The 26,584-nt window shown below is 42.2% G+C and overlaps 1 protein-coding gene across 2 annotated transcripts in view; it reads left to right on the top strand.

Moving 5' to 3' along the window:
- NELL1 (neural EGFL like 1) overlaps positions 1–26,584 on the top strand; it is a 502,747-nt gene that overhangs the window by 297,868 nt on the left and 178,295 nt on the right. For both annotated transcript variants that reach the window (XM_019551935.1, XM_019551934.1), the window contains exon 14: positions 5,249–5,371. In XM_019551935.1, coding sequence (XP_019407480.1) covers positions 5,249–5,371 — 123 coding nt within the window. The remainder of the gene's footprint in view (positions 1–5,248; positions 5,372–26,584) is intronic.

Genomic DNA, 26,584 nt, shown 5'->3' with positions numbered 1-26,584 from the left:
AGGTTGAGAAGGACCCGTCCACTACCACCCTCTGGGTGCGGCCCTCCAGCCAGTTGGCGACCCATTTGACTGTGTGGGTGTCTACTCCACAGCTCTCCAGTTTCTTAATGAGAACGGGTTGAGAGACAGTGTCGAAAGCCTTCCGGAAGTGAGCTGGGGGCTGCCCCAGTTTGGAGGCAACCCCCTGCTGAATTCAACTGTTCCTTGAGCCCACCCACTGGAAGCGTGCTGGGCACAGGTCCTCAGGTGGGCTTGGGGAAGAGTTGATTCTGGTGGGTGCTGCCTGTGAGTGGAGGCAGCCCCTAGCTCACTAGCATCCTGTCCAGGTGGCCCCAGAGGTCACCACCAACATAGAGGGAAGGACAAGGTCCCCTCCCCCAAACCAGCTCAGAAGCTGCTTGGCCCACTGGCAACTTGCCCCCCAACCACGGGAGATACGGCAGGCTCTGCAAAAAAAAAAGTATCGGGCCCCTTGCTGTAACAGTGACAGAATCCCCTAAATTAAAATGGTGGGTTTTTAATCTCCACAATTAAAAACCCACCATTTCAATTTAAGGAACTAAACCCACATTGTGTGTACAAGCATGCTAGGGTGCCACCTTTTATGTCTGCATTACTTTAGAGAGGATACAGTATATTCTAGTATAGCCAACTATATACTGTAGCCAAACATTTACTGTAGCTGCTATACCTTGCCAGGTACCCAGTGCTACAGGGATTAATACAGGAATCAGGGTTGATACTCTCCCACCACACTGTGGCTACTACCTATCTGGAATGATTCCACATGACCCAAATCCTCCTCAGATGCATATTACAACCAGGCAGAAATAACTTATCTTACTCATGTTCTTAATATAAACTGCTTTGATCCACTAAGCAAGATGCAGTGCTGTTTCCTGAGCAGTCTAAATGTCATATGCAACTTTTACTACCTGCTTGAAGTTGATTCTTGGTGTATTACTGGTGCTTCTTATAAGATTGTTATTTATATGAGGGTAGACAAGTGTTGAAAAATAAGGTTGGGCCTTCAAGCACTTTCTGTCAGAATCCCCACAAGTATTCTAATCATTAAGATAAGATACAATTTTCATTTGGTTCTCTGTGAGTATCTACAACAGCGATCTTTAATGACTATGTAAAGCATTACATAACTAAACATACATAAACAACTTCAGTTTCACAAAACCCATAGTGTTATTTTTCAGTTCAAGTTCATGCTATTTCGGGTGCCTAAGGCAAGTAGTTGACCAGGAATGACTTTCCAATGACAGCCTTTTCAAACACAAGTTTTCTGTGGAGATTTTGTTTTAAAGACTTCTGTCATATATTTCACTTTGCAGGCACGAGATTTTAGTTGTGTGTGTGTGTGTGTGTGTGTGTGTGTGTGTTTGATGCACATCGTGGATATACAGAGAGATTTTAATTTGGGAATAACAAAGAGATTTTTTGATAAAAAACTAATTTTGGAGGTATTTTTTTCAAGCACATATGGAGGCAGAAAGACATTCCCAGACACAGTCTGAGGGATGACTGTTTTTTTTGTTGTTGCCTTGCAAACTGTCCTCCTTCAAATCTGAACTCACACTTTTCTCAAATCAAGAGGATTTTTTTTTAACAGTTCGTGAAGGCCTTTGAACGGAGACTTTCACTGAAAAGGAAAGCTTAGTTTTAGCAGTTTCTGGTTGTGGTTTGGTGGACTAGGAAGAGAGGTGATCTGAACTAAGAGAATACATATTTTCACTGAATTCTCTCTGTTTAACGCTACGGCAAGGTGGAATTGAAAAAGCAGTAAAGCCACCAGAAAACAGCTGGGACTCTTAAGTACACATGCTAGAGCACATTGCCTTTGAAGAGGTCAAAAATTTTACAAAGGAACAACCCAGTGAAGAAGTACTATTTTTATTTTATAGAAGAGAAAACTGAGGCGTAAACCAGAAACTTCCCCAGGTTCATACAGTAAGCATCTGGCATTGGTTGGAATAATTAGGTCTCCTGTCATTGAGGAATACAAGGCCACTCTTCTGCTGTTTATTCATGTATAGTACAGAAACACAAGATAGTCAGGATGTGAAATCCATGATCTCACAAAGAAATTAACTTGTCAGTAATGCATTGCTATGATTGTTAGTATTGTCCTTGAATGCTTGTCGTTTCTAGAGGAATGATTTCAGCTTAGGTAATCAGTAAATTGTACCAAACACAATCTGCAAGAAATAAAGATGTTTAGGGGTGATATCCGTTATTCCTGGCTTTCAAACCACCTCTTAACTTTGCCCAACTCATCAGAAGCAAAATCCTTCCTAATCAACCGAGATCAAATGAAATGCAGCCTTACTTTAATAGGTGCAAAACCTGTCAACATTTCTCCACTGTCCCATCAATCAACGCTCCCCATAAGAAGTCCACACATGCCAATCCCAAAGTGAGGTACATCTCATCCAGTGTAGTAGATGCCTTCCTGGAAACTATGTGGGTGAAAGTAGATTAAAACTATGGACCAGAATGAATCATCATGGGAAAAATTTTAAGGAGAGAGACACGCAAACACATGTAAGAGAACACTTTCCACAGAACAGACTCTTGCTTTCTGATCTCGCTATCCACATGGTACAAAAAACCTTCAAAAGGTGAGCCTAGGAACAAAACTTCATAAACTGGCTAGATACTAAGAACCAAGGACTGAACTCAGATAATTGACTTCATGGGTCACTTTAATCTACCTGATTCCTCCTAATCTTTCTTCACAGCACAGGTGAAGGTGACCCTCTTTCCTTTTTAAAGGTCTTGATCTTCTACTAATCAAGCTATCTTTTCCTGTCCCATAGCTACCCCCAAATCAGCCCTCCAAAATTGGGCTGTGTGTCTTTAAGTGGGAAAGCTGATTCTCTTTGCTGGAATATAAGCATGTAGGTGTTGTGTTGTAAGATGGATGCCAGTTACTCTTTCAGAAGTGGACAGAAAGAGTAGAGTTTAGTGGTTACCCTCTCACAAGTACTCTGAGCTTGCTGGCTGAAGCTGGCAGCCATTTTGCAACATGAAAAAGCCAGCTCCTTTTTTTGCTTTTGTTGCATTCTGCCATCCCAAACCAAGGTGGATGTCTTATTTAGGGGCATGTCATATATGAGAAAATATGGTAATTTTTTCTTCTGTGTCTGAATTCTCTGATTCAGCCTGATGTCCCTGTGGTACTGGAAGCAAAGACTCGTTATTGCAAAACTCACTTAATAATTAAACATCTCAGGATGTTCTTGAAAGCAGATTTCGCCTTCTAAAATTCTGTCCTCAATTTCTCCTACAAAAATTCTGTCTGGGACTTCTAGCTATAAATAGGAAGTACATTTTGCTGGTATATGTGAGAAATGGCATTGAAGCGAGAGCTTAAGAATTTTTGTTAAAATTTAAAAAAAACAACCTCCTCACAGAAAATCCAAACCAAAGAAACAAAAGAACATCCCAACTGGTCCAGGTGAAATGAAAAAGAGAACTACATTCCTGGCTGATGACAAGGTCTTGAGTTGCAGCTGCTCAAGAAGCCTGAACCACACAATGTCTAATGGCCTGAAACCTGGGATGGGTTAAAGTGAATTATTAAACTGAGAAAGGAGCCAGCATAAACTAAAGATTGTAAATATAAGCCTGAATTTATTAGCTGAAGCCAGGTACATTTTTGTGTGTGTATATAAATTTCCTGTTTAAAAAAAAAAAAGGAGAGAGATGGAAAGAGAGATCCCTGTGATGCTCTTTTGAAAGATTATATAAATTCATATCACTTTCCTATCAAATATATTAGGAGACTAGAAAACATAATCTGTTCAGTACATTTTGTATTATTACATATTAAAGGAGTTTAAAATTCATTTATTCTGTAAAATTCATTTATTCTGAAGAAGTTCTTGCAGTCCATTCTACAAATTTACAAGTGGCTTTGATCATCTTGAAATACAATGTCAGTCTTTAATATGGTTAAGTCTCTCTAGAAGGTATGCTCCTTTTACCCAGCAGAGGATAGCTTTCCAAAGCATGTGTCTATTATGAACAGATCACAAATCTGAATATTGCATTAACATAAAAGAAGACAAACCCTTAGTGGCATAACTAGGGTGACCAGGGCAACCGCCCCAGGTGCCACCATGTAAGGGGAACTGGCCGCTGCTGACAGCCACACAGCCATGCCAACAGCACAGCAGCAAATGGACGTTGCTGCTGCCTGTGCCCTGGGCACCCAGCCACATCACTACACCCTGCAAACACCACCAAGAAATGATTTGCTGTTGTACTCAGTTGTCTTCAGCTCTAGGTAAGGTTTCAAAAAAGACTTACAGCATCCGGATTGCTCCATTAAAAGTGAGAGTTAACATCAGTTATTGTTAAGTTATCCTCCTTCTAAACAAATAGCTTTGATTTCTGAGAAAGGAAAACACAACATCCCCGTTTCTATCTCTTCCACTTCCTTAGTGCTTGTGGAATAAAGCTTGCGCTCCTGTCCTTCTTTCCCTTCCCTCTTTCTCCTGGAAGGTACTGCTGAACACTGTGAGAAGTAGGAAGTTTCAGAATAAAGGTAGCAGGCTCTTCACTCTGTAGCTGGTGCCCTGATGGAGCAAATTATAACACCCGGGTTCTGGAAAAGATGGGAAAGGGAGCAGCTTCAGGAATGGAGGACCAGTGGGAGTTGCTTGAGCAATGGGAGCAACATTTGGCCTCCCTTTTTTTGTGGAAGGATCTTCAAGAACCCTCAGTGTGAGTGGTGCACCATAAATGTAAAATACTGCTTTATATTATATATGAAGCTTAAGCGCAGCATGCATTTGTGCATGTGAATGGCTGTAATGGAAGTGCTGTCAGTCCTTTAAAGGACCATGCTGTCAGGGTATATCCCCTCCTACCCTGCAACTACTTATCTCACATTTACACTTAGTGCTCTTGATGATAGGCAGTGATATTGGGGCTTGTCTTCAGAGCAGATATGCTTCAGTGATAATCTTCCTCCAGTACCTTGTATGGTAGCTGTTCTGTGTAGCCTCCCCAGGTAGTTTTCTTCTCTTCAATCTAAAATAAACAATCTACTTCTGCTATGAATATGTCATTGTGTCCTGGAATTGAAGCGATCTGTGGTAAGCTCCTATGTCTAACTCCCTGCTGTGTTCAGCCATTGTGGCAAGCTCATTATTAGTTCTAACTCAGTTTTCAAATGTCAGATCAGCAAATTGAAAAGATCATTTTCTGTCTTGTATTTTTTTCCTTGTAGAGCATGATGAATGTGGCAGTGGACAGCACAACTGTGATGTGAATGCAATCTGTACTAACACTATCAGGGGACATAGCTGCACCTGCAAGCCTGGATATGTGGGGAATGGGACCATCTGTCGAGGTAGGTCTATTACTCTAGGAGCTTGGTAAAAGCTACAGGCTCTATTAATAATCTTTTTGACAGTTATCTAAGTTCTGGTAACTTGTGATGGCTGGACTCTGTCAAGGATTCACTGTCAGATTTATTGTTTGGCAATTGTAACATACATGGAAATGATGAACATTGATTTGGACATAATCCTTATCAGGAGGAGAATATTTTTAGATTGTTAAAAATTATTCTTAATTTATTGCCAGTGAACACTGCCATTTAAGCTGGGTTTATAGACTTTTTAAACTGTGTTTGTGTTACTAATATCCTCTTTAAGCTAACGTCTTTCTTTTTAAAGTGGAATTGTGGGATCATTACTTTTAAACCAGCATCACGTGGGTATGCCACATGGTGCAGAAGTTGTAGCAGTTAGAGATAGGGATGAATTCCATGTATGATATGCTTTAAAATTTGTAGTTCAACAGTAAACTGAAAATCTGCAATTGGTAGATTTCATGGGAGTTTAGATGATGAGATTCTGGATTTAGATAGTCTCTCTATAAAATGACACAATTGTTTAAAGGAGTAGGATGAAGCTGTTTTGTAAAAGGAGAAGAGAAAATACTTGTAAACCCACAGTTCCACTAATAACTTCAATATGGAAATGTAATTGAATTGTGTCTGTACTGCTTTTTGCTGTTGTGCATTTTTAAACTACCTGTTTGCTCAACAGCTATTGATTGCCCCACCATGGTTGTATAATTCCTGCTTTCCTATGTTCCTCCTACTGAAATTTTTGTTCATATGTACTCAGATGCTTGGGGAAAGAATAAGCTTACTTGAAGTATTATGAGTTGGCAAAATGTTTATTTGCAGGAATGGTTAGCAAATCCTCACTTCAAATTTATGTTCTTCCAAAAAGTTCCCATGATTTATAAGGTGTCAAAATGCACAAGTCCTGTGACAGTATCTCAATCTGATTTACTATCTGGAGGATCTATATGTGAAATGGTCATGTTGTTTACAAGTATAAAGTAGTTTCCAAATGATTGTAGCTGGGGCTATAAACAATGTGAATGAAATGAACAAATGAGACAAATTCATCACTGGTGTGGGTATGTGGGTGTTGAAGTGATAGATGTTACACCAAAGGATAAATTTGCTCCAGATATTTCCTAATTCTTGTTTGCAGAGAGTGGAAGGTGCACACAAAGTTTCAGACATGATTGAATGAATAGATTAAGTTCAAGACCGGCTCTTTATTTTCTGCAAATTATAGAGCTCAAGACAAAATGCTGAATATATTTGTCTTAAACAAAGAGGTGTTGATTGATTCAAACATGCTACTGCTTTGGTTTTGTTTCTCTTAGTTGAGAAATCCAGACTTTTGCTTTGAAATCCTGGTTTAAAGAGACCCAACAAAATTGAAGCAAAATCCATTCAGCACCATTGTCTTTAACAAACCTGAACTAAGGGTAGAGTTTAAAATGAAATCCCAAAGCAGATAAATGTTTCTGTTGCAAACATTTCTCCAAGCTTTGTTTCTGACATGGCCAGGGTTAAATAATGGAGTAAAAATATACCTGTCTGTCATCAACTGGTTATGTAAGAAATGTAAGAAAAATTGAAATACTGAAAGCTGAAAATTTGGAATTTCCTGGTTGGTGTAATTTTGGTTGAGAAATATAACCCAGAGTGGAAACTCTGGAGCCTGTATAAGAATGGCATATGTTGTCTAATATTCATGATGGGTAGAAAGTCCTTAATGGATGATAGCTGTCTCAGCACAGAAGGGACTGTCATAGGTAGAGCTGATAATATTAGGGGCAAATAGGTTTGATAGGAAATACACAAGATGCAAAATAATGGGTGGGATTGCTCAGTGGGTATAAATTGGACTTATGCCTTGACCTAAAATAATACCCCTGCTGGATCAGACACATACTATTTCTCAACCTGAAGCATCTAAATATGCTTTATTAACTTCCGCATCCACATACAGACTCTCACTGAGAACACGGTATAGCTAAAAATATAATATATGCATATAAACACAGAAAACACTTCAGCTGCCACTCTACTGATACAGCTTTGTGGTGGAATTGAAAACTTAATAACATTGCCTAGCAGCATTATTTGCCAATAGGAAATAGATGATTTTGTGACCAAACAGCAAGACTGTTCCTAGTTCTACTACATAATCCCCAGTTTACCTTGGGCAAATATATTACCCTCACTACCTCATTTTCTATGGTATTAATGATATAGTGGGGCTTAATAACAAATCTGATGGCTGTATAGCAGGGCCTGCAGAGCTATTTCACCCAACCCATGAGGCTCCGAAAGGGGACAGGAATTTGGGGGTAAGGTGAGCAGGGATGGAGCCTGCCACCATAGTCCTTTCTATGGTTCATATGTCAGCAATGGTGGGGAGGAAGAGGGAGGTGAGCAATGGCTGTGTTAATCTTTGCACTACTGCTTGTCTCACCGTGTGCTCTGCCACTGTTGCTGCTGGGTCCAGATCCAGCCCAGGAGGCTTTTTACTGTCTGCATCCAGTCTTTCCAACAGGGAACATTGTGGTCTGGATCTTGACCAGAGGTATGGGTGAGCTGGATGTCCCTGCTCTGTAGAATGCAGAATATTATTTTCATTTTAGGACAGGAAGTGTGTGGAAACAGTGTAACCAAAAGGCTCTGCATAGGGTATTTTTGCAAGATGCAGTGAAATTAAACTGTTAGTAAGTTGGCCAATACATTTGAATGACTATGTTTGTGTGTTTTTTCACCCCTCTTTTCCTGACACTTTTGCAAAGAGAGAATCTGTAAGTAAAGATAAGTCTTTCATGATTTAATAATAAAATAAATATTATAAAGAAGAAAGAAAAAAATACTGAGAAAAGTATGCAGTGACAGGCCATAAAATTTTCTGAATAGGAAAATTAATTTCATGCACAAAGGATTATGCGTACTTCATCACAATACAGTACTGGAGAAATGTAGCCTGTGTTAAGGACAAAATGCTGTCAAGGTGGGCATGGAAATTTTCATAAGCAGTGTAATGGAAAAGGATGCAGGACAAAATCAAATGCATGTGTGTCTTAAGGAAAAGGTTGCCTGCAAATTAACTGGTATAAAATAGTAACAGAAGTAAAGATGAACAAAAATAAACAGTTTATAAAAAATAAACTGTTATAAATAGATAAATAGCAAATATACAGTGAAGAGAGTATGGAAAAGTGTAAAACAAATGAAGCAAATAAAAAAATGAAGTTTATGTTTATTCTGGGACTAAACATATATAGCTCCTTGATATAGCCCAGTGCAAGTGATTAGCATTCAAGCAGCAAACAGATCTTTTTTGGGGAGAGATGGGAAAATAATACAGTTTAGGGGAAGTGAAATGGCAAGACAATGTGATACCATAATAAACAGATGATAAACTCAACTATGGCCTCAATTCATGGTGAAATAAATTGTACCCCAGAATTTTTTCAGGAAGCAAAAATGGAAATGGGAAATGAACGGCGAACATATTTAAGGTACTAAGTAAGGACAGAGGACTGGAATGTAGTTATTTGATATAGAAGGATTCTGGAAATTACAGACCTGCTGCAAAGTTGTTTTTACCTCTTGAGACTATTTTGGGAAAATTTGATAATGAGCAAGAAAAGTGTATAACATAACATAATGTAGTCAATAGAAGCTGTCAGAGATTGATAAAAGGAAATCCATGCCAAAAAAGTTTGCTTGAATTTCTTGAAAACATTATGGAATTGGTAGATAAGGAAAAAATGACAGCTATAGAGCAGTTTAACTAGGCTTCAGGATAGGATTTTGTAATGTTGAACAAAGCCAGTTAATTTACAAAGAAGGGAAAGTAGATTACAATTGGGTTAGCAATTGAGATTATTAGTAGAAGGGGAAATTTCTTGGCAGAGGACAAAGCATTGTTCAGTTTGCTGCACAAGGTCACTCTTCTTTTCAATAGCATGGAACAGATCAAACAATTATGAAAGTGATTTAAGAAGAACAGGTTAATAGGCAAAGGGTGTGGCAAATAATAGAGCCAAACAGATAAAATGTATGGGGTTTACAGTATGTCTAGTTTTGCCTGTATGCATGGATGGAAGAGATGACATAAACATCCTTACCCTTATCTGTTTGCCAAACTGTACAAGAGTAAAGGAGCAGCCTTGATTCTTGCTCAAGGTCAGGCATGCTGCCCAAGCAGCATTAAGGACACCAAAGACTGTTTATACGTGTACCCCAGGAGTGAGGGCAGGGGTCTTTAGTTAGAGTGGCTCTGAGCACTGCTCTAATTAAAGTGCTCACAGTGTCAGCATCCCATGGTGAAAAATGGCAGCAGGGGTGCTTTAACTGAAGCTTGTTGAGCAAGTTTTAGTTAAAGTGCCCCCACCACCATTTTTCAGCATGGGGACACTGGACCCTGGAGTCTGCTGGAGTGCGGTGATTACCAGGCTTTAGCGGACTTGATTAATCAAGTCTGCTCTGACATGCTATAATTACAACGTGTACAGGCAATCCAAGAGGACACCATTTTATGATAAGGGAGCTTGCTACCCCTTTGCAGATACAATTTGTAAAGAAAACACCGAGATTTACATATATTTAATGTAGAGAAAGATAGGGGTAGAGAATGGTCACTGTACTATATGTGATTCTAAAGATGTTTGAAGTGGTGACAGGAGGCCATAGGCTGAGGTCAAAGAGGGAGATGAGCCTGTTTACAGTTGTAACATTCTGCAAGACAGTGAATGAAATTGGGGACTGATTGCCTAACAAACAGTATTTTATGAACATTTGTACAAAACAGAATTGTAAAAAGGATAGAGTAAAGGCCACTGCCAAGATTTTGTTTGGGTTGAGATGAAACAAAAGCAGTCAAACGTTTTCTCTCTTCTTGTTTTACAAGGAGAGAACTTCATATGATATGCTGCTGCTTCCTCGCTCTTAATATTCCAATTCTAAATGTTTGCTTTGTAGAGCTAAACTATGCCAGTGGATGCCCTTAGAATAGTGGTTCTCAACTTTGTTAGTTTGTTTGAGGCAACCCTTGGAAAATGTCAGCTTTTAATTTTCACCTGTTTTTTGACTACACAAAAAATAATAGAGTCATTTTTCCATTGCAAAGAACTCCAAAACACCACAGGCAGTCAGAACAATTTTAATACTCTGAATTCCTATTTGAAATCTCCTGGTTTATCCTGTGAATCCTGCTGCTGCTGCTGTTGCTTCCTCCTTCTCCTTTTCCCCCTCCCCTCCCCTCTGCCCCTTCTACTACTACTCTCCTTCCCTTCCTCCTCCTGCTCCTTTTCGTTCTCCTCTTGCTCCTCCTCCTTCCTTGTTTTTCCAGAATTACATAAAGCAATGGCTCTTTCTATCACTGCAGAGAGGTCCTCCTTCATACAGGTCTTACCAGGGGGTTAGCAAATGAGCAGGTCACCACCATTGAATGTATTCATGTCATTAGAGTAGCCATTTGATTATGTTTGGTTTTGATCTTCCAATTTGGATGTGCAGGCAATTCAGGCATTGCTATGTTGGCCAGTCTAGATCAGCCTCTCTGTGAAGGTCCTCCTGGGGTTCCAGGTCCATCTCAGAACACTTGATTGCACATAATCTTTCTTTCCATAACCTCAGTTGCACCATCTCAGCCTCCATGTCCAACAGCACAAGACTGGTTACAAACCTCTGTGCCACTTTAGTTGCTTCTTGCAGTTTAGTTACTTTGTAACCATAGAGTAGATGCCTGGGATCTTCCATCTGCTATGATCTTCTTTTTGGCTCATTACCTTTCTTTTGCTATCAGGCGGTGAATGCCAGTCAGTTAGTACAGGCTAGCCTTTGGTGTTGGCTTTAGACGTCCTGGTATTTAACAAGAGCTGTAGTTTAGGACTGGGTATAATTTCTTGGCATGAACTGATTGTTCCCATACTGGACATGCATGCTGTACAATGGAGTAACACAAGGTAATAGCTGTGGTTCAGAATAAAACTAGATTCACTCCTCTGTGTTTGAGGTGATCAGCTTCTGAAGTATGTTGATGTCAGCACTGACTTTTTCTTTTGTCTTCTCTACATATGCTTTGAAAATAGGTGTTCAGTCCAATGTAACCCTCATGTACACAGGGTTCCAGTGATTCGTTAGTGGGGCTCCATCCCAGGTGATGTTTAATTTTTGGTTAGCTTCTCCATGGTGTAAGTGAAAACTCAGTGGGGTTCCATCTTGATTGGGTTGGGTTGAAGCTGGTTCTTTATTACAGTAATCTGAGAGGTTGCTCATTGCACGTATCAGTCTGTCCTTACATTGCAGGGCACTAAGGTTCCTGCTCCTTTAAGAGCAGAAACTGCCTAGGGAGAGGGCCCTAAGAGTCAGACAGAAGCCCACAGGTGCAGGTTACTAAGGCAACGGGCTAACAAGTAAATAGCCTGCACCTGCACCCGGTCAACTGACCAGAAGAGGCAAGGCCCTGGGCATATATAAACCCCAGGGCTGGGACTAGAGGTTTAGTTCTCTGTCAGCAGCCAAGGGGGAAGGAGCTCTCAGGGGAGAAGCTCACCAGAGAGGCTTGACTGCCTGTTCTACTCTGGGTAGGATGAAGGGGCTCCAGGAACTTACCCGATACCCTGGCCGACAAGGCACTTAGTGCTGGGGGAAGTTCAATTATTTATTTATTTTTTTTGAAGGGACGGAGCACACCCTGAACTCCTTGTTTTATGTTCTAGCCCAGGGGCTCATATTTTAGTTGCTGTTTATGCACCGGTGGATTGGATTGAGGCTACTGGGGAAGGAGGAGGCCTCACTGGGGCCTGCTACAGTGTGGGAACCCCAGCACCAGGGAGTGCACTGCCAAAGTGGGTGAACAGACCCCAGTGCCAGTGTGGGGCACAGAGACAGGGCTGTGGAGAACCGGGTGAGGACAAGAGGCCTATAGCAAGAGGAGAGACAATGTTTAAATGCCATCTGTGAAGCTTGGGGGGTGGTAAAGGGGTGGTTTTGGAGCCATGCATCTAGCCCATAAGGCTGAGGGTGTTCTGTGAGGCATCCATTTTGAAGCGGGACTCAAAAGGGGTCTAAGAACCCACAGGGTTCAGTGGGGTCCATTGAGACTGTGTCTAGAATACAAGCTTGAGGGCAGCTTCCCGATTTATTAGAATTACCAGCAAGACATGGCAGGTGAGAGAGGGTGCCCGTGGGGCAGGATTGGTATGGTCAAGGAGCCCTAGGGGGTATCATGGCCATCCCTGGGGACCCCACACTGTAACACCTCAGCATTGGCAAAGTCCTTCTCTTGCAATGTGATGCATAGATCATCAGCACATATGAAGCTCCTTGTATTACTCTGTATAGGTTGCTCTTTGGTATATATGTTAAAAAGGAATGGTGCCAGCATGCTACCCTGTGGGAGGCCATTTCATTGGTGTCTGCAGCGGCTCTGCTCCTCGCACAGTTCTATGTAAAAACATTTGTTCTCCAAAACAGAACAGATGAGCTTTACTAGGTGGTAGTTGCTCATCGTATCACAGATTTTATCAAGTAGGTTTCAGCAGTTGATTGTCATATGTCTCTGATAGGTCTGCAACCACAGCACCTGCTATCATCCCTTTCTCAAACCCATCTTCTGTATGCTGGGTGATGGTTAGTATTTAACCAGTGCAGGACTTCCCTGTTCTAAATCCAGCTTGTTCTGATATTAGGTGTTGTTCAATATGAGGTGAAAGGTGCTTGGGAATAAGGCATTTATAAAGCTTATACAAATGGTACAGAAGTGTCACTGGCCTAAAGTTCTCTGTGCCAGAGGCATGCTTCCCTGGTTTTAATACAGCTATTACACAGGCTTGTTGCCATAGTTTAGGTGTTCTAAGGGTTGATGAGCAAAACATGTATATCCATAACTTAGTTGTGGGACCAAAAGTGCATGTCATCAAGTCCAGATGCTTTGCCATTCTCCAAGTGACTTATTCCAGCATCAAGATCATCCATTGTGTGCTAACATGATTTTTTAACAGATCAGTTTGTTGTCTAATCCATATTTTTGACTGTTTAATTAAAGCTTTACTGTTGAGCAGTAGTTGGCAAACCACTTACTTGGCTGTGATATTGTGGTATTGTACTTTCTTCAGGTTATTACTCAGCTTGTGAATAGTTAACCATGCTTTTCCTAGCATGTGAGTAAACCTTGATATATACTCAGTTTTGCATCCTCGAAGTATTTACCTCTTGGAGGCTTTGCACAGTGCATTCACGAAGAGGTTGTAGTTTTCCAAGACGTTCAATGTGTGCCACTTCTTTGTCAAGGTCTTCAGAAAAACTTCTCTGGTCTGCTTTCTTAAAATTGAAGTGTTTTATGCTTTGGTATCATATTTGGAGTTATGGCTGCTGTGATATTGAGAGTGATTGGTCTGTGCTGTGTGTGGGGAATGGGATCTAATACATCTTTTTTTGCACATAAATTCTATATGGCTTTCAACAGAAGTGAGGTCTGGAATATAACTTTGCCTCCATGAGGAGCTACTGAAACAACCAAGTAGCTTTAAGTAGTGGATCCAACTTATGTGATAGGCCTCAGCCTACATCTCAACCAAACCGCTGTTTTCTTAGTTTTCACTGTAACCCCTTGGCTAGGGTTACACAAACCATTATAAGTGATTGGAAACCAGTTCAAATCTGTAATGCAACAGATATTAAATGCAAATAAACAACTTTCAAAATGTCCAAAAACAATTGTAGATAAACTTGGATGGACGTAGTATCAGATTTAACTGATTTAGGTTAATCGATTTGTTGAACTTCTGTCCCTGATCCCCTCCAGATTCAAGTTAACTCGCAGTCCCCCAGCATCCTAGGATGATTTGCACCTCCCCTGCAAATCCTACACCACAGAGTGGGCAGGCTAGCCTTGGCCCAATCTGACTGCTCCAGCTGAGCAGGGAGGCCATGCCCCCCTTAGCTTCTGGCCTGGACCACTGCAGGCATGCAGCTGCATTTCCAGAATCAAAAGTGAATGTCTGTTCAGTTGCTTATCAGTTCAATCTACACAGTTTAGATTAACCTGTGAAGACTGAATCGATTGCAGCAAGATCTGGATAGGTTACAGGAGTGGGCTAACATAAACAGGATGCATTTCAAGTGCAGGGTGCTGCACTTAGGCAGTAGAAACCAGCAGCACACTTATAGAATGGGAAACTCCCTTCTTGAGAGCACGGAGGCAGAAAGGGATCTTGGAGTTATTATTGATCACCAAGATGAACATGGGCCAACAATGCGAGGTCACGGTCGGCAGGGCTGACCGGACCTTGTTGTGCATCTCAAGTAGAGCCAAGGAGGTGATCCTCCTCCTCTGTGCAACGCTGGTCAGGCCACAGCTGGAGTACTGCATCCAGTTCTGTGCGCCCCATTTCAGGAGGGATGTGGACAACATTGAAAGGGTCCAGAGGAGGGCCACCCGCATGAATCGGGGACAACAGGGCAGAGACCCTACATTGAAAGACTGTGGGACCTAAACCTGTTCAGCCTTCACAAGAGAAGCCTGAGGGGGGACCTGGTGACTGTCTATAAACTCACTAGGGGGGACCAGAAGGGTTTGGGGGAGACACTGTTTCCCCTAGCGCCCACTGGCATAACAAGGAATAATGGACACAAATTATTGGAGAGTAGGTTTAGAGTAGACATCCACAAGAACTACTTCAGTCAGGGCGGCTAGGAGCTGGAACCAACTTCCAAGGGAAGTGGTGCTGGCTCCTACCCTGGGGGTCTTTAAGAGGAGGCTTGATGCCTACCTGGCTGGACTCATTTGAGTCTAGTTTTTCTCCCGCCCAGGCGGGGGGTTGGACTTGAAGATCTACAAGGTCCCTTCTGACCCTACTTCTATGATTCGGCCTTGGGCTTTTTGACGGTCTGTACTTAGCCCATGTGACACTGTGGCTACTAAAGTCACTGATGATCATGTGTGCTTTTTTGTGCTCTAGGTTTCCTGGGCTCACAAAGGCAAAATGCTTCTCTACAAACCTATAAACAGATCTTATTCAGATGTTGTCCATATCGATGGTCAAGATGTCAATGTTATTTTCTCCTGTCATCAGGAGCTCTGGTTTTACAGAGCTAGTGCTGCCTTTTGATAGCTAATTTCATCTCGGGGATCAGTGCCCTATTTCTGTTTGGCCTTCTGTGCATCTCTTGAAGACAGAGAACATGACATTGTAGTTAATACAAATCCTGGAAAATATGTCCTGTTTGTCTTCTGTGAGTCCTTCAGTGTTACCAGAGATGACTCAGTGCTGGTCCTGAAAAAGGCCCATCGTTGTGACACAGCAGGTCAGCCTGTTGAGAGAGGTTTGTGTTATACTGGTTTGATCAAAAAGTTCAAAGACTTGATGTTTGGGGTATTGTTAATCAGGAATTTGTACCGAGTGGTCAAACAATCAATCAGGTCTTTTATAAAGAGGTTTTGGTTCGACTGAGGGATCAAATTAGAAGAAACTGCCGCGAGCTGTGTGAAAATGGTGGATGGTTTCTGCACCATGACAACGCTGTCTCCATTCAAGAATTTTTGGCTGGAAAAAAAATTGTGTGATACCACACCCTCTGTATTTACCTGACTTTGCCCCATGTGATTTTTTTTTTCTGTTCCCAAAAATCAAAATGAAGCTGAAAGGAGGGAGATTTGATGATGTTCCAACCATCCATAAGAATGTGAAAGCAGAACTCAAACTCACAGTTGAAGATTTCCAGCATTGCTTCCAAAAGTGGCAGGAACATTGGGACAAGTGCATATCATCTGGGGGAAATTACTTTGAAGGGGACAGCTGATAAATATGTTGTTTGTACACTATTCTGTAAAATAAAGGTTAAGTCTTAGAACTTTTTGATCACCCCTCGTATATGCCTGTGATTCTTGATGACAAGGTATTTAGCAGAATTTCCAGATTCATTAGAATTTGACAGGGGCTGTGACATAAATGTTTCTGCTATGGCCATTTTGGCAGTTTGTACACCTAACAATGCTAACATTTCTTCACACCCTGCAGCACCCTTGAAAAGATATCAAGACATCCCAGGTTGCCCTGGCACCCTGCTTGAGAATCAGTGCCTTACAGTGGGTTGATAAGCTTCTTAAACAAAATAATTCCATAGCTTTAAATACTTTCAGGCAATAACCATTCCCCCCAGTGATGAAAGAAAAGTGTTAATTCTTCTTGTTGTTCCTACTACTGCAGAGTGAGCTGAAGTCTGTCACATAGACAAGTGCCGGTACTTTTCATTGCACTTCAAGGTTGAATGTTTGTATTGTGTCTATACAAACGTTATATTTAGCATGTTCTTAATCTCTCAGTTAGGGTTTTCAATTGAGGTGTAAACTTAGGAAATGATAGAAATTGAGGGATGAACTTATTTAAACAGAATAATAGACACACTGACAACATCTCCCTATTAAATCAGGAAGGCAGCAGTTTTTGCTCTAGACTTTGGTTATTTATTCACTAATGGAATATTCAACTTTTTGTGGATAAATTTAGATTATATAATTAGATCAATCCTAGAATTTCTGATGACTAGTCAGAGACATTTTGGTCCAAGTTATTAGAATCAGCCTTATTTTGGAGGTTCCTAGGAGAGTCTTGTTGGTGCTGGATTTATGATCCAGATCTGATACCTTGTTCTGGGTGGCTCCAAAGCCTCAGACCAACCATGACTTCTTCCATTAGACAGTAGGAAAAATGTATTGAAATACAGTGTTCGGAGGTAACAGTAATGCAGGTAAAGCAAACAAAATACCGCCCCGCCCACCATTTTACTTATTTACAAGTTCCTAAGGCTTTACAAGAACACTACCCCTGGCCAGTAAGCAAGCTTCATCCTATGGTTCTTTCTTAGATGCCAGATGTCATGGCCATGGAGGTCGAGGGTGGAGGCCCACCCCTCCCAATGGGGTGGATGAGATGGGCCAGTGGTGTACATTCTGCCATGGAGGCTTTGGGTTCTTTCCTCCATCAGTGGGGCTGATGGTGTGCCCTCCTCTCATGGTCGCCTCTTTTTGTATTCATTCTCCTCTAATGACTCTTCCTTTCTGGGTGCCGTAGATTGGTTTCCCTGGGGTTGTCGTACTGTCCATGTTCTGTTCTGTCAGCATATTTCTTTGTTTCCACAAACCCAACATATGCACACATCTTAATTTGGTCATTTCCTGGTTTCTTATTTTGGGCACGCCTGGCCTCCTAATTTGGCCATTTAATTAAAACCAGAAATCCCAGGGGCTTGAAACTTTGTCACAAACAAGCTTTTAGAAACCAGTTAACCCTTGTGGTTCCCCTAAACCATTGTTATAATGTATATCTACTCTACCTACAAACGAGTTACTCAAAGCAAACCTCTAAATATCATCTTCTAGCCATCAAGTCTGACATTTGTTGTGTTTTGTGTTTTATAGTCTGTCACTTTCTCCAGAGGAATTCACCAAATCCATGGTAGAGGCTTTGTAGTAGGCAATTCTATGCCCTGGGCAACAGTGGCACATGGAGCAGTGGCAGCAACTGGGTTGGCACTGCTGGTGGTGGCACTGCTGGACCAACAAAGATAGCGGCTGCTATTTGCACTTCTCCTATGGCAGTGCCTAGGACTGGTGCCCCACTTGTCCCCATTTAGTTATGCTACTGATTTATGGCATTATCACTTTTTCCAGTTGCCCAATTCAGCAATGGCTACCTGGCAATTTTGTTTCCCTAAGACAGAGGTTGTTAACTGGGGGTACACGAGAAGGCCCTAGGAGGTACGCGTGGGTGGGTGCGGTGGAGCACCACCATATACCATCCCATGCTACTGCACAGGTGCTGCCCACCCAGCTGGACGTGGGGGGCAGGGGAAGCTTGCACGTGGCAGCTGCTGGTGGTCTGCGTTTGGCCATGCCCCACCCCCCCCAGCTCTGTAGCTGGCTGCTGGGGTTACACTGATCCAAAAAAGTTGAAAACCTCTGCTCTAAGATATTTCAGAAACATGTCCACTGCATGTAGCAACATCTTAGAAATATTGTTGTAATTGATGCAGAAGTTATTGGGTTTCTTTTGAATTCTAAAAAATAAGAATTTATTTTTTTAAATGGAGGAGGGCTAGGGAATTCATGTGGTAGAGCACAGCAGTTCTGGACTAGCAGTTCTGGACTTTGGTGCAGTTCTGTTCTCACTGCTTTTTGTGAGAAAAGATGCATACTTATTGTGTGGGTGTCACTAGTTGTAATTCCATTTCCTCACCAAGTTGTTTGGATTTGGAGCTTGTTATGGCAGAGCAACCTGGTTTCCAACACATTGCAGGCAGTGGGATGTACCTTTGCTAGGGTAAAGAGAGCCTGAAGTATGGAGATTTCAGTCTTAATACTTTCAAGGTTCCTATTGACAGTTTAGATGGTGATTGTAAATGGCTTTTTCTACCTTAAATCAATAAAGTAATTCTTTTTTACATTGTTTGAATGACATTTTAGGTAAGTGACAAGAAAAGTTGTTTAGACAAATAATTAAGTAGAGTATTTTTAATCATCCGACCCTTGGTAATTTGCAGAATGACTATGTTTAATAATATTGAAAAGGTTTTCATGAGGAAAGTGGAAAGTTATCACACAGAAGTATAATTTGAGAATGGTAACTTATGTTAATTTTAATACAAAAAAAAATCTGTACCTGTAGAAAACTAAAACAAAAGAGAGGAGTAGGGAAGAAAAATAAACATAGGAAAAGGAGTGGTGACTGAGGGAAAGAGTGAGAAAAAAGGCAGGTGACAGGTGGATCCATGATTTGGCAAAAGGGGGTGCAGGTCCCTAACTCCCAGCCTTCTCTTGTCCAACCCACCAGCTTGGGCAGACGACAGTGCAGGAGCCTCCAGGGACTTTGTAAAGTTCCCAAAGCAGGTAAGCATCCCTGCTTTCTTCCCCATGCTCAGAGGCAGGTCCCCTCCCCTCCTATTCTGTTCTCTCCTCCTCCAGCTGCTACTGCTTTCCCTGCTGTCTCAAGCATGGGGAAAGCTTCAGAGTTGCTACTACCCACTAGAGCCTGGCTGCATGAAGGACTAGGCTTAGCTGGGAACAGCTGCAGCAACAATGGAGAGGGGGTGGGTTCCCCCACAATATCTGGTCCCCCTGGGAGCAGGTGCAGGAAACTGCCCTAGGTGAACCCAGCCCTTGTGCCATCCAGCTGGAGCAGGCAGGAGCAGCTCTGACAATACTCTTGTTCCAGGACAGCGGATAAAGCAGCTATGGCAAGTGGGGATGGAGGAACTTTGAGCCATGGAGTGGAAGGGGAGATCCTCTTCTGTTTGGAGCCTTTTCTAAGGTTCCTCGACGCTCCAGCAGCATGGTCCAGTCTGAAAGGGGGGTGCAGTCAGGTCACTGAAAGCCCTTTCAATCCACCCCTGTTAGATTGTGACTAGAAAGGTTTGGTTGTAAGTTCAGCTGCATCAGAGTCCATATTATCTGGCAGCTGATCAACTGTTTGTAAGTTAAAAAGAAAAAAAATGCCATCCGATTAATTCAAAGCCTCACTCTTTCCTGTCCAGTAATAAATAATTATAATTAGTTGATGTGGCTCTGATCAATAATCCTGGTGATAGTGGACTGACTGCAGAATGCTAAGTGAAAAGCATTACCAAAATTTGGCAAGTCACACCAGTATAAGTACACACATACAGTGAAACATTGTGCACGTAGGCCGTGTGTAGATGAAATGAGAGGCATGTGTGCACAACACTTTAAAGTGGACTAAATACTTTTGCACACGCTTTAATGTTGTCAGTGTTTGCACACCTCGGCAGTGTATTGCACATTAATTCCAGCCGCTGTAGGAAATTCGTTAGTGTAATGTGCCTTAAATGACTTAGGGTGCAGTAAACTAAAAATCCTTGAAGGAGTTTTAGTTTACTGTCTCTACAGCCATGGAGCGAAGCACCAGGCTCCATACTGCTCTGCAGGAAGCTCTGCAGGCAGCCAGATGCCAGCCTGGTAATGCAGGCTCTGCCCAAGAAAAGTGGCGAGCCTGATTTCCACCTCCCTGGCCCCCCAACCGTGAGCCTGCCTGCATGCATGAGCTGCGCTGGGACCCAGTGCTTCCCTCTGTGGCTGTGGTGCCCCCCCAGGACTGCCCGAGCTAGGTGCCTGTGCCTGGGGACTGACTGGGGGGAGGGGGCTGCTGCTGCTGTGGAGGGAAATATCAGCCCCACCACCCCACCACAGCCCAGGAGCTGCTCCAGCTGCCAGCAGCTTGCTCTCTCCTCCCTGCCTTAGAAGCAGGTAAGTCAGCAGGGTGCGTGCACAACATGGGGGTTTAATCAACCCTAAATTGAAGCAGTGTTTTTTTAAACCACCCCACCTCAGTTTAAGGCCCTCGTTTCATCTACGTACAATCCTAGTTGTTAGAGCATGGATTCCTTGAAGCTTATTCTTTTCTTGGGTACATCTGTTTTACATTAGTCTGAGTGTTGTGATGCAGCTGAAATTAATCGTGTTCTGCATTGAAAGAAAAATAGGTCACTCACTTTTTTATTCAGTTTCTGCCACCCACTCTTTCTCTGGGGTTGGATGTATGTACATCTTAAGATCAATGTTGCAGGACAGCAGCTGCTGCCCCCAACGCCCTCAAATTGGGCCCACCATCTGTCGGTGGGCTGCCGCGTCCTCTCCCCCCCTTCCCTCACTGCCAGATCTCTGCTGACCACCCCCACTGTCCTGGCTTACTTGATACTGTCCCAGACAAGCAGGTAGGAAAGGGGAACCTGCCCACCTTGCTGCCATGCCTGTTGCCACTCCCTGGACTGGGCAGAGAGCCACAAGTAAGCCAGGTGACACTGGGGGTGTAGGGAGGGAAGAGGGTGAGCCACAGCGGTGTGGGGTAGGAGCTGGGACTAGGAGAAGCCCCAAGCCTGGAATGGAAGTGGGAGGGAGGGGCAGGGCAGGGAATTCTTACTTATGAGTCCTCAAGGTCCCTCCTAGCTTCAAGGATTTGTGAGTGCTCCAAACTTGAGCTAGCAATATGGAGAAACTTTTGAGCAGCTCAAAGGGCAGTGTGTAACAAGCCCTCAGACTTAACCTTTTTTTTCTAAATGTAGTCCTTGCTTTTTGTAATAATACTTCTGTACCTCATAAATATATTTTCAGGACTCAGATTTGTGAGTCCTGCTGAGATTCCAGACCTCACCCTTGATCATCTTGTACTATGTATGTTCACTTATACCTGTGAATAGTGCCTATAAAGCTCTACAAAGTCATAAAAACTGCTTTTACATCCATTTTACTGTCACTTTGCACAGTTGTAATGACCATGGCAGGTGTAATGCAATAGGTTATCAGGCTTTTTGATGAAGCATGCTCTATATTCTTGAGGCTTTTACCTGATGTTTCTTTCGCTCACACTTCTATAAGGCTATAGTAACTAGAATGAGGTATGCAGAGTTACACCAATATAACCCCAGCATAATCACAGTTGGGATGAAGAAAGTATAATCTAAACACCAGATTCTTTTCCTCACTTTTTAATCTGCTGCCTAAATTAAATTAAAAAATTGAAAGCTCTGTATTTTAGATTCATGATTATGTACTTCCACATGCAGAAAAAAATCATTATAACTGAGCTTTGAAGAAGTCATAGATAAGGCTTCTTTCAGTATATTATTTTCCCCTATATGCCATGCTAATTAAGGGAATCTTAGATTTCTTTTAAGCAGCATCCTGTGAATTTCATGCAATTCTAAAGAAATATATACAATACAGACTAAACTAGTTCAGTGTTGCCTGCTGTCCTTTCAGAGTATAATTAAATTATTTAAGATAGTTTTTCTTGCCCAGAGGTCAACAAAATGCAAGAGAACAGATAATTTGGATGTTGAAAATCTGTAGAAATATTTTTACACTCAGTGATAAATTATACATAGCCCCTGACCATGAAGACTGATTGATCTGATTCTGGTCCCTGTTGTCAGGACTCTAAGCATTTAATGTAAGATAGTTATTAGTTAAAGCTTAGAAATAGCCGAGGCAGCGTGGGCCAGAACCACATCCCCGCATTCCCCAAGCAGAGTCCATCAGCCATCATGTAGAGATGCAGTGTCCCCCTTTGCTTGCTGTCTTTCTAACTTCATGACTAATATTTTTGGTTTCTAGTGGCCCAGCTTCAGCATGAGGCTGTCCTGTAGCCTGACTGGTACTCTCCTTGAAGGTGTGAAGTGTGGGCATGAATTCTCTTAAACTTAGAGTCCTTTCTGGGCATGTGCTCTTAGACTGTTAAGGAAAAGGGAGGCACTAAGAGCAAGTCCCTGAAAGAGATGAGAGTTCAGCCACACACCTTGATTAGTGCTTCCTGTTAGCTAGCACTAAGTGCCACTGATATTTTTGAATCATTCTTCAGAGGCACCTGTGTCTCCTTCATGTAGTATAAGGATCCCAGGCACATAAATCCAGCCAAATTAAATTGACAGGATGTCTAAGTTTTAGATACATACATGATCAAACTAGATTTTCCTCCTTCTTACCCACCCCCCCAAAAAAACAAAAACAACCCCCTTTTTAGGCTGAACTTCTTTAAGTGGCTTGGAAATGAATACTTTTTTACTCCTTCCCTTTCCCTTTCCTTCCTTCATAAAGGAAGGACTTTAAAAGGTGTAAAAACACCAGTCTTTTCCATACTGATAGTTTCCTGTCATTAGATTAAAAACCCAGTTAAAAATGTTGATGGTCAAAGCAGTGATTGCTTTTTAGAAAGCAAAGAATAGAATCCTAGGGTCATAGGAAAGTAGAGCTGTAAGGGACCTTACAAGGTCATCTAGTGCAGCCTCTTGCTCAAGGCAGGTTCATCCCTGACTAAACTATCCCAGCCAAATTTCTGTTTAACCTGCTCTTGAAAATTTCCAGGGAGGGAGAATCCAAAACCTCTCTAGGTAGCCTGTTCCAGTGCTTGACTACCCTCATAGTCATAGAGTTCCTTCTAATCTCCAACCCAAGTTGCCCTTGTTGAAGCTTGAGATTATTGCTTCTAGTCCTGTTCTTTACAGCCACAGAGAAAAGCCCATCTCCATCCTCTCGATAATCGCCCTTCAGGTATATAAGGACTGTTTCCGTATACGTAAACCCCTACACCTTCTCCAGACTAAATAACTCTAGTTCTTTCAGTATTTCCTCATAAGCCTTGCCTCCCAGGTCCTTAATCATTTAAGTGCACGTGGTAATTCTGTCCCAAATGCAGGACTTTACTTTTGTCCTTATTGAATTTATTTTGGTTGATTGCAGACCATTTCTCTAGTCTGTCTAAATCATTTTACTCTCTGGAATATTTGTAACTCCACCCAACTTGGTGTTATCCTTAAATCCGCCAAGCATGCACTTGATCCTATCATCCACGCATTGAACTCTATTGATCCAGTAATTGTGAGGGTGGGGAAATAATTCTGGGAAGATCTTTAATTCCATCAAGCAGTTTTTTGTAGTGAATAATTCACAGGAAATAAATTGCCAGTTTGTTTAATTCAGAGGAATGACAGTTTCATAAACAAATATGCAGCCCATATCAATACACAAGAAGCTTAAAGTCAAAGCAAGCAAACAAAAAACCCTCACCTTTATACATGTGTATTTTTGCAGGCAGTATACGCTGCATAATAACTGCTGGTAACGTAAAACCTTTCAATGTAAAACCTATTCTTTGTTGTCCATAACCTCCATGCCCAGCCCCCTCCTATTTTTAAGTGTTTCTTAAAAGCAGACATGTAAGGATTGTTTCAAACCTAGTTTCAAAGACTTCTGCTCTGGTCTGTTACAGGACAGTTTTATCGATACCTTCTTCCATTATCAGCAAATATAGAAGCCCTCCAAGTATCCCTCTGTTGTAGCACCTTGTGAGGAGCTTGATCCAAAGCCCACTGAAGTCAATGCCAATCTAAACGCTTTAGAAATGATTCATGTATACAAAAACCATTTACCTAAATATTTCCTTTCTTCCCTCATTATTAAGGTCTTGAATTTCAAAAAAACCAAGAGCAGCTCAGATTCCTAAATATACTGTTCTCTTGAAAGACTGATTTGCTGTCTCTGAAACACTGGAGTTAGCTTACTCAGCTGACACAATTTAGCTGCCTTTAGCTCTTTAAATATATTAAGTTTGCTCCACCTTGTATTTACGGATCTAACTAGTTTGGATCCCAGGAGTCTGTCTACAGTCATTTGGAACAGCATACTTCATTCTTTTTCATGGAGAGGAGGTGGAAAATGAATTTAGCAGGGGCATCCTGAAATATTTTTGTCACAGAATGTGCTATAATGTGGGCTCAGTCCTTCTCCGGCGTGATAGAACTCAGTTCTGTGCGTCCAGTTTCAGTTATGCAAACAATTTGGCGCTAATGTATGTGAAACTAAAAGTGCATACTAGATGCAAAATGATGCCATGTATCAAAGCATGAATTCCCTTGGAAAGGAAATATAGGATATTCAGCTTTAGATATTGTTTGGTTATGAATAGCACAGCGAAACATATAACAACAACAATAATAATTGCAATGTTAATTATAATGCTCGTTATTATTATTTAATGTAGGGCCAGATGCTACGATTATTATGTGAGACTCCATTTTATTATTAGTGCATTTCTTTTTAGACAGTTGGGTTTTTTTCTTCTATCTGTGCAGTCATATAACTGAGATTAGCATCTGGCTTGGAACAAAATGCATAGCACTTAGCATATTTAAAATAAAAGGGCCTTTCAAATATGCAGCCTTTCCTTTATCAAGTCCTTGTGACAAGGTATTTAGCAGAACTTGTAGAGTTGTTGGAATCTGATAGGCTGTGCCATAAGCATTTCTGCTATGGCCTCAAACTTGTGACCTCTGGGCTGTTAATAGTGTGCTTTAGCACCCATAACACCCCAGCCCCCATATGTGTGACCAAAGATGCCCCAGATACTATACTTCAAAATCATTGCAATTAATATATGAGCTAGTTTGGTCATCTAGTTAACCCCTATGACATTTCTGTGATATGCAGATACATTTTATTTTCCCCATTCTCAGAGATGTACTGGGCAGTTCCTGAGTGGTAGTACCCAAGTGCACAGGGTAGCATCAGTGGCTGTGTCACTGCTCTCACTGGCGTCCGAAAGATAGCAGTGGCAGCTGTTATCTTTGTGCCTTCCCTTCTTCCGAAGTTGGCATCTGGGGCCCTATTGCTCTCCTTTGGTTCATAAACTGAAAGAGAATTTAAGTCACTTCCTCCAAGTTCTTAAAGTGACCTGAAGAAGGGCACTCTGTGCCCAAAAGCTTGTCTAAAATCTCTCCCACCTATACAGGTGAATCAGCTGGTCCGGATGATCTTCGGCTGGTCCAGATGATCTCCACCCAGGAGTGCTGAGGAAATTAGCTGAGGTCATTGTGGGACCCCTGGCATGGCTGTATGAGCACTTGTGACGCTCTGGTGTGGTGCCAGAGGACTGGAAGAGGGCCAGAGTGGTTCCCATCTTCAGAAAAGGGAAGAAGGAGGACCTGGGGAACTATAAGCCAGTTAGTCTTACCTTGATCCTGGGTAAGCTTTTTGAGAGGATTATTCTGGCACATGTCCATGAGGGGCCAGCAGGGGAGATTATGCTTAAGGGAAACCAACACGGGTTCATTAGCGGCAGGTCCTGTCAGACCAACCTGGTGGCCTTCAATGACCAGGTCACCAAATCCTTAGATGCAGGGGTAGCAGTGGACATAGTCTTTCTGGACTTTTGGAAGGCCTTTGACACTGTCTCTCACTCCATTCTCATTAAGAAACTGGGAGGACTGTGGTTTTGACACCTACACAGTCAAATGGGTCACCAACTGGCTGGAGGGCCGCACCCAGACAGTGGTGTTGGATGGGTCATTTTCGACCTGGAGAGATATGGGCAGTGGGGTTCTGCAGGGCTCAGTCCTTGGGCCCGCACTGTTCAATATCTTCATCAGTGACTTGGATGAGAGGGTAAAAAGCACCCTGTTCAAATTTGCAGATGACACTAAGATGTGGGGGGATGTGGGCACATTAGAAGGAAGGAATAGGCTGCAGTTGGACGTAGACATGTTACAGGGGTTGGCGGATGAGAATAGGATGGGATTCAACACTGACAAGTGCATGGTGCTGCACCTGGGGAGGAAGAACCAGCACCATAACAGGTTGGGGAACTCCCTTCTTGTCAGTGCAGAGGCAGAAAAGGATCTTGGAGTCGTCATTGATGCCAGGATGAACAT

The sequence above is a fragment of the Crocodylus porosus genome, unplaced genomic scaffold, assembly GCF_001723895.1.
Source record: "Crocodylus porosus isolate Cpor-Errol unplaced genomic scaffold, CroPor_comp1, whole genome shotgun sequence".
NCBI lineage: Eukaryota > Metazoa > Chordata > Crocodylia > Crocodylidae > Crocodylus > Crocodylus porosus.
This window is presented reverse-complemented; position numbering and strand designations above follow the sequence as displayed.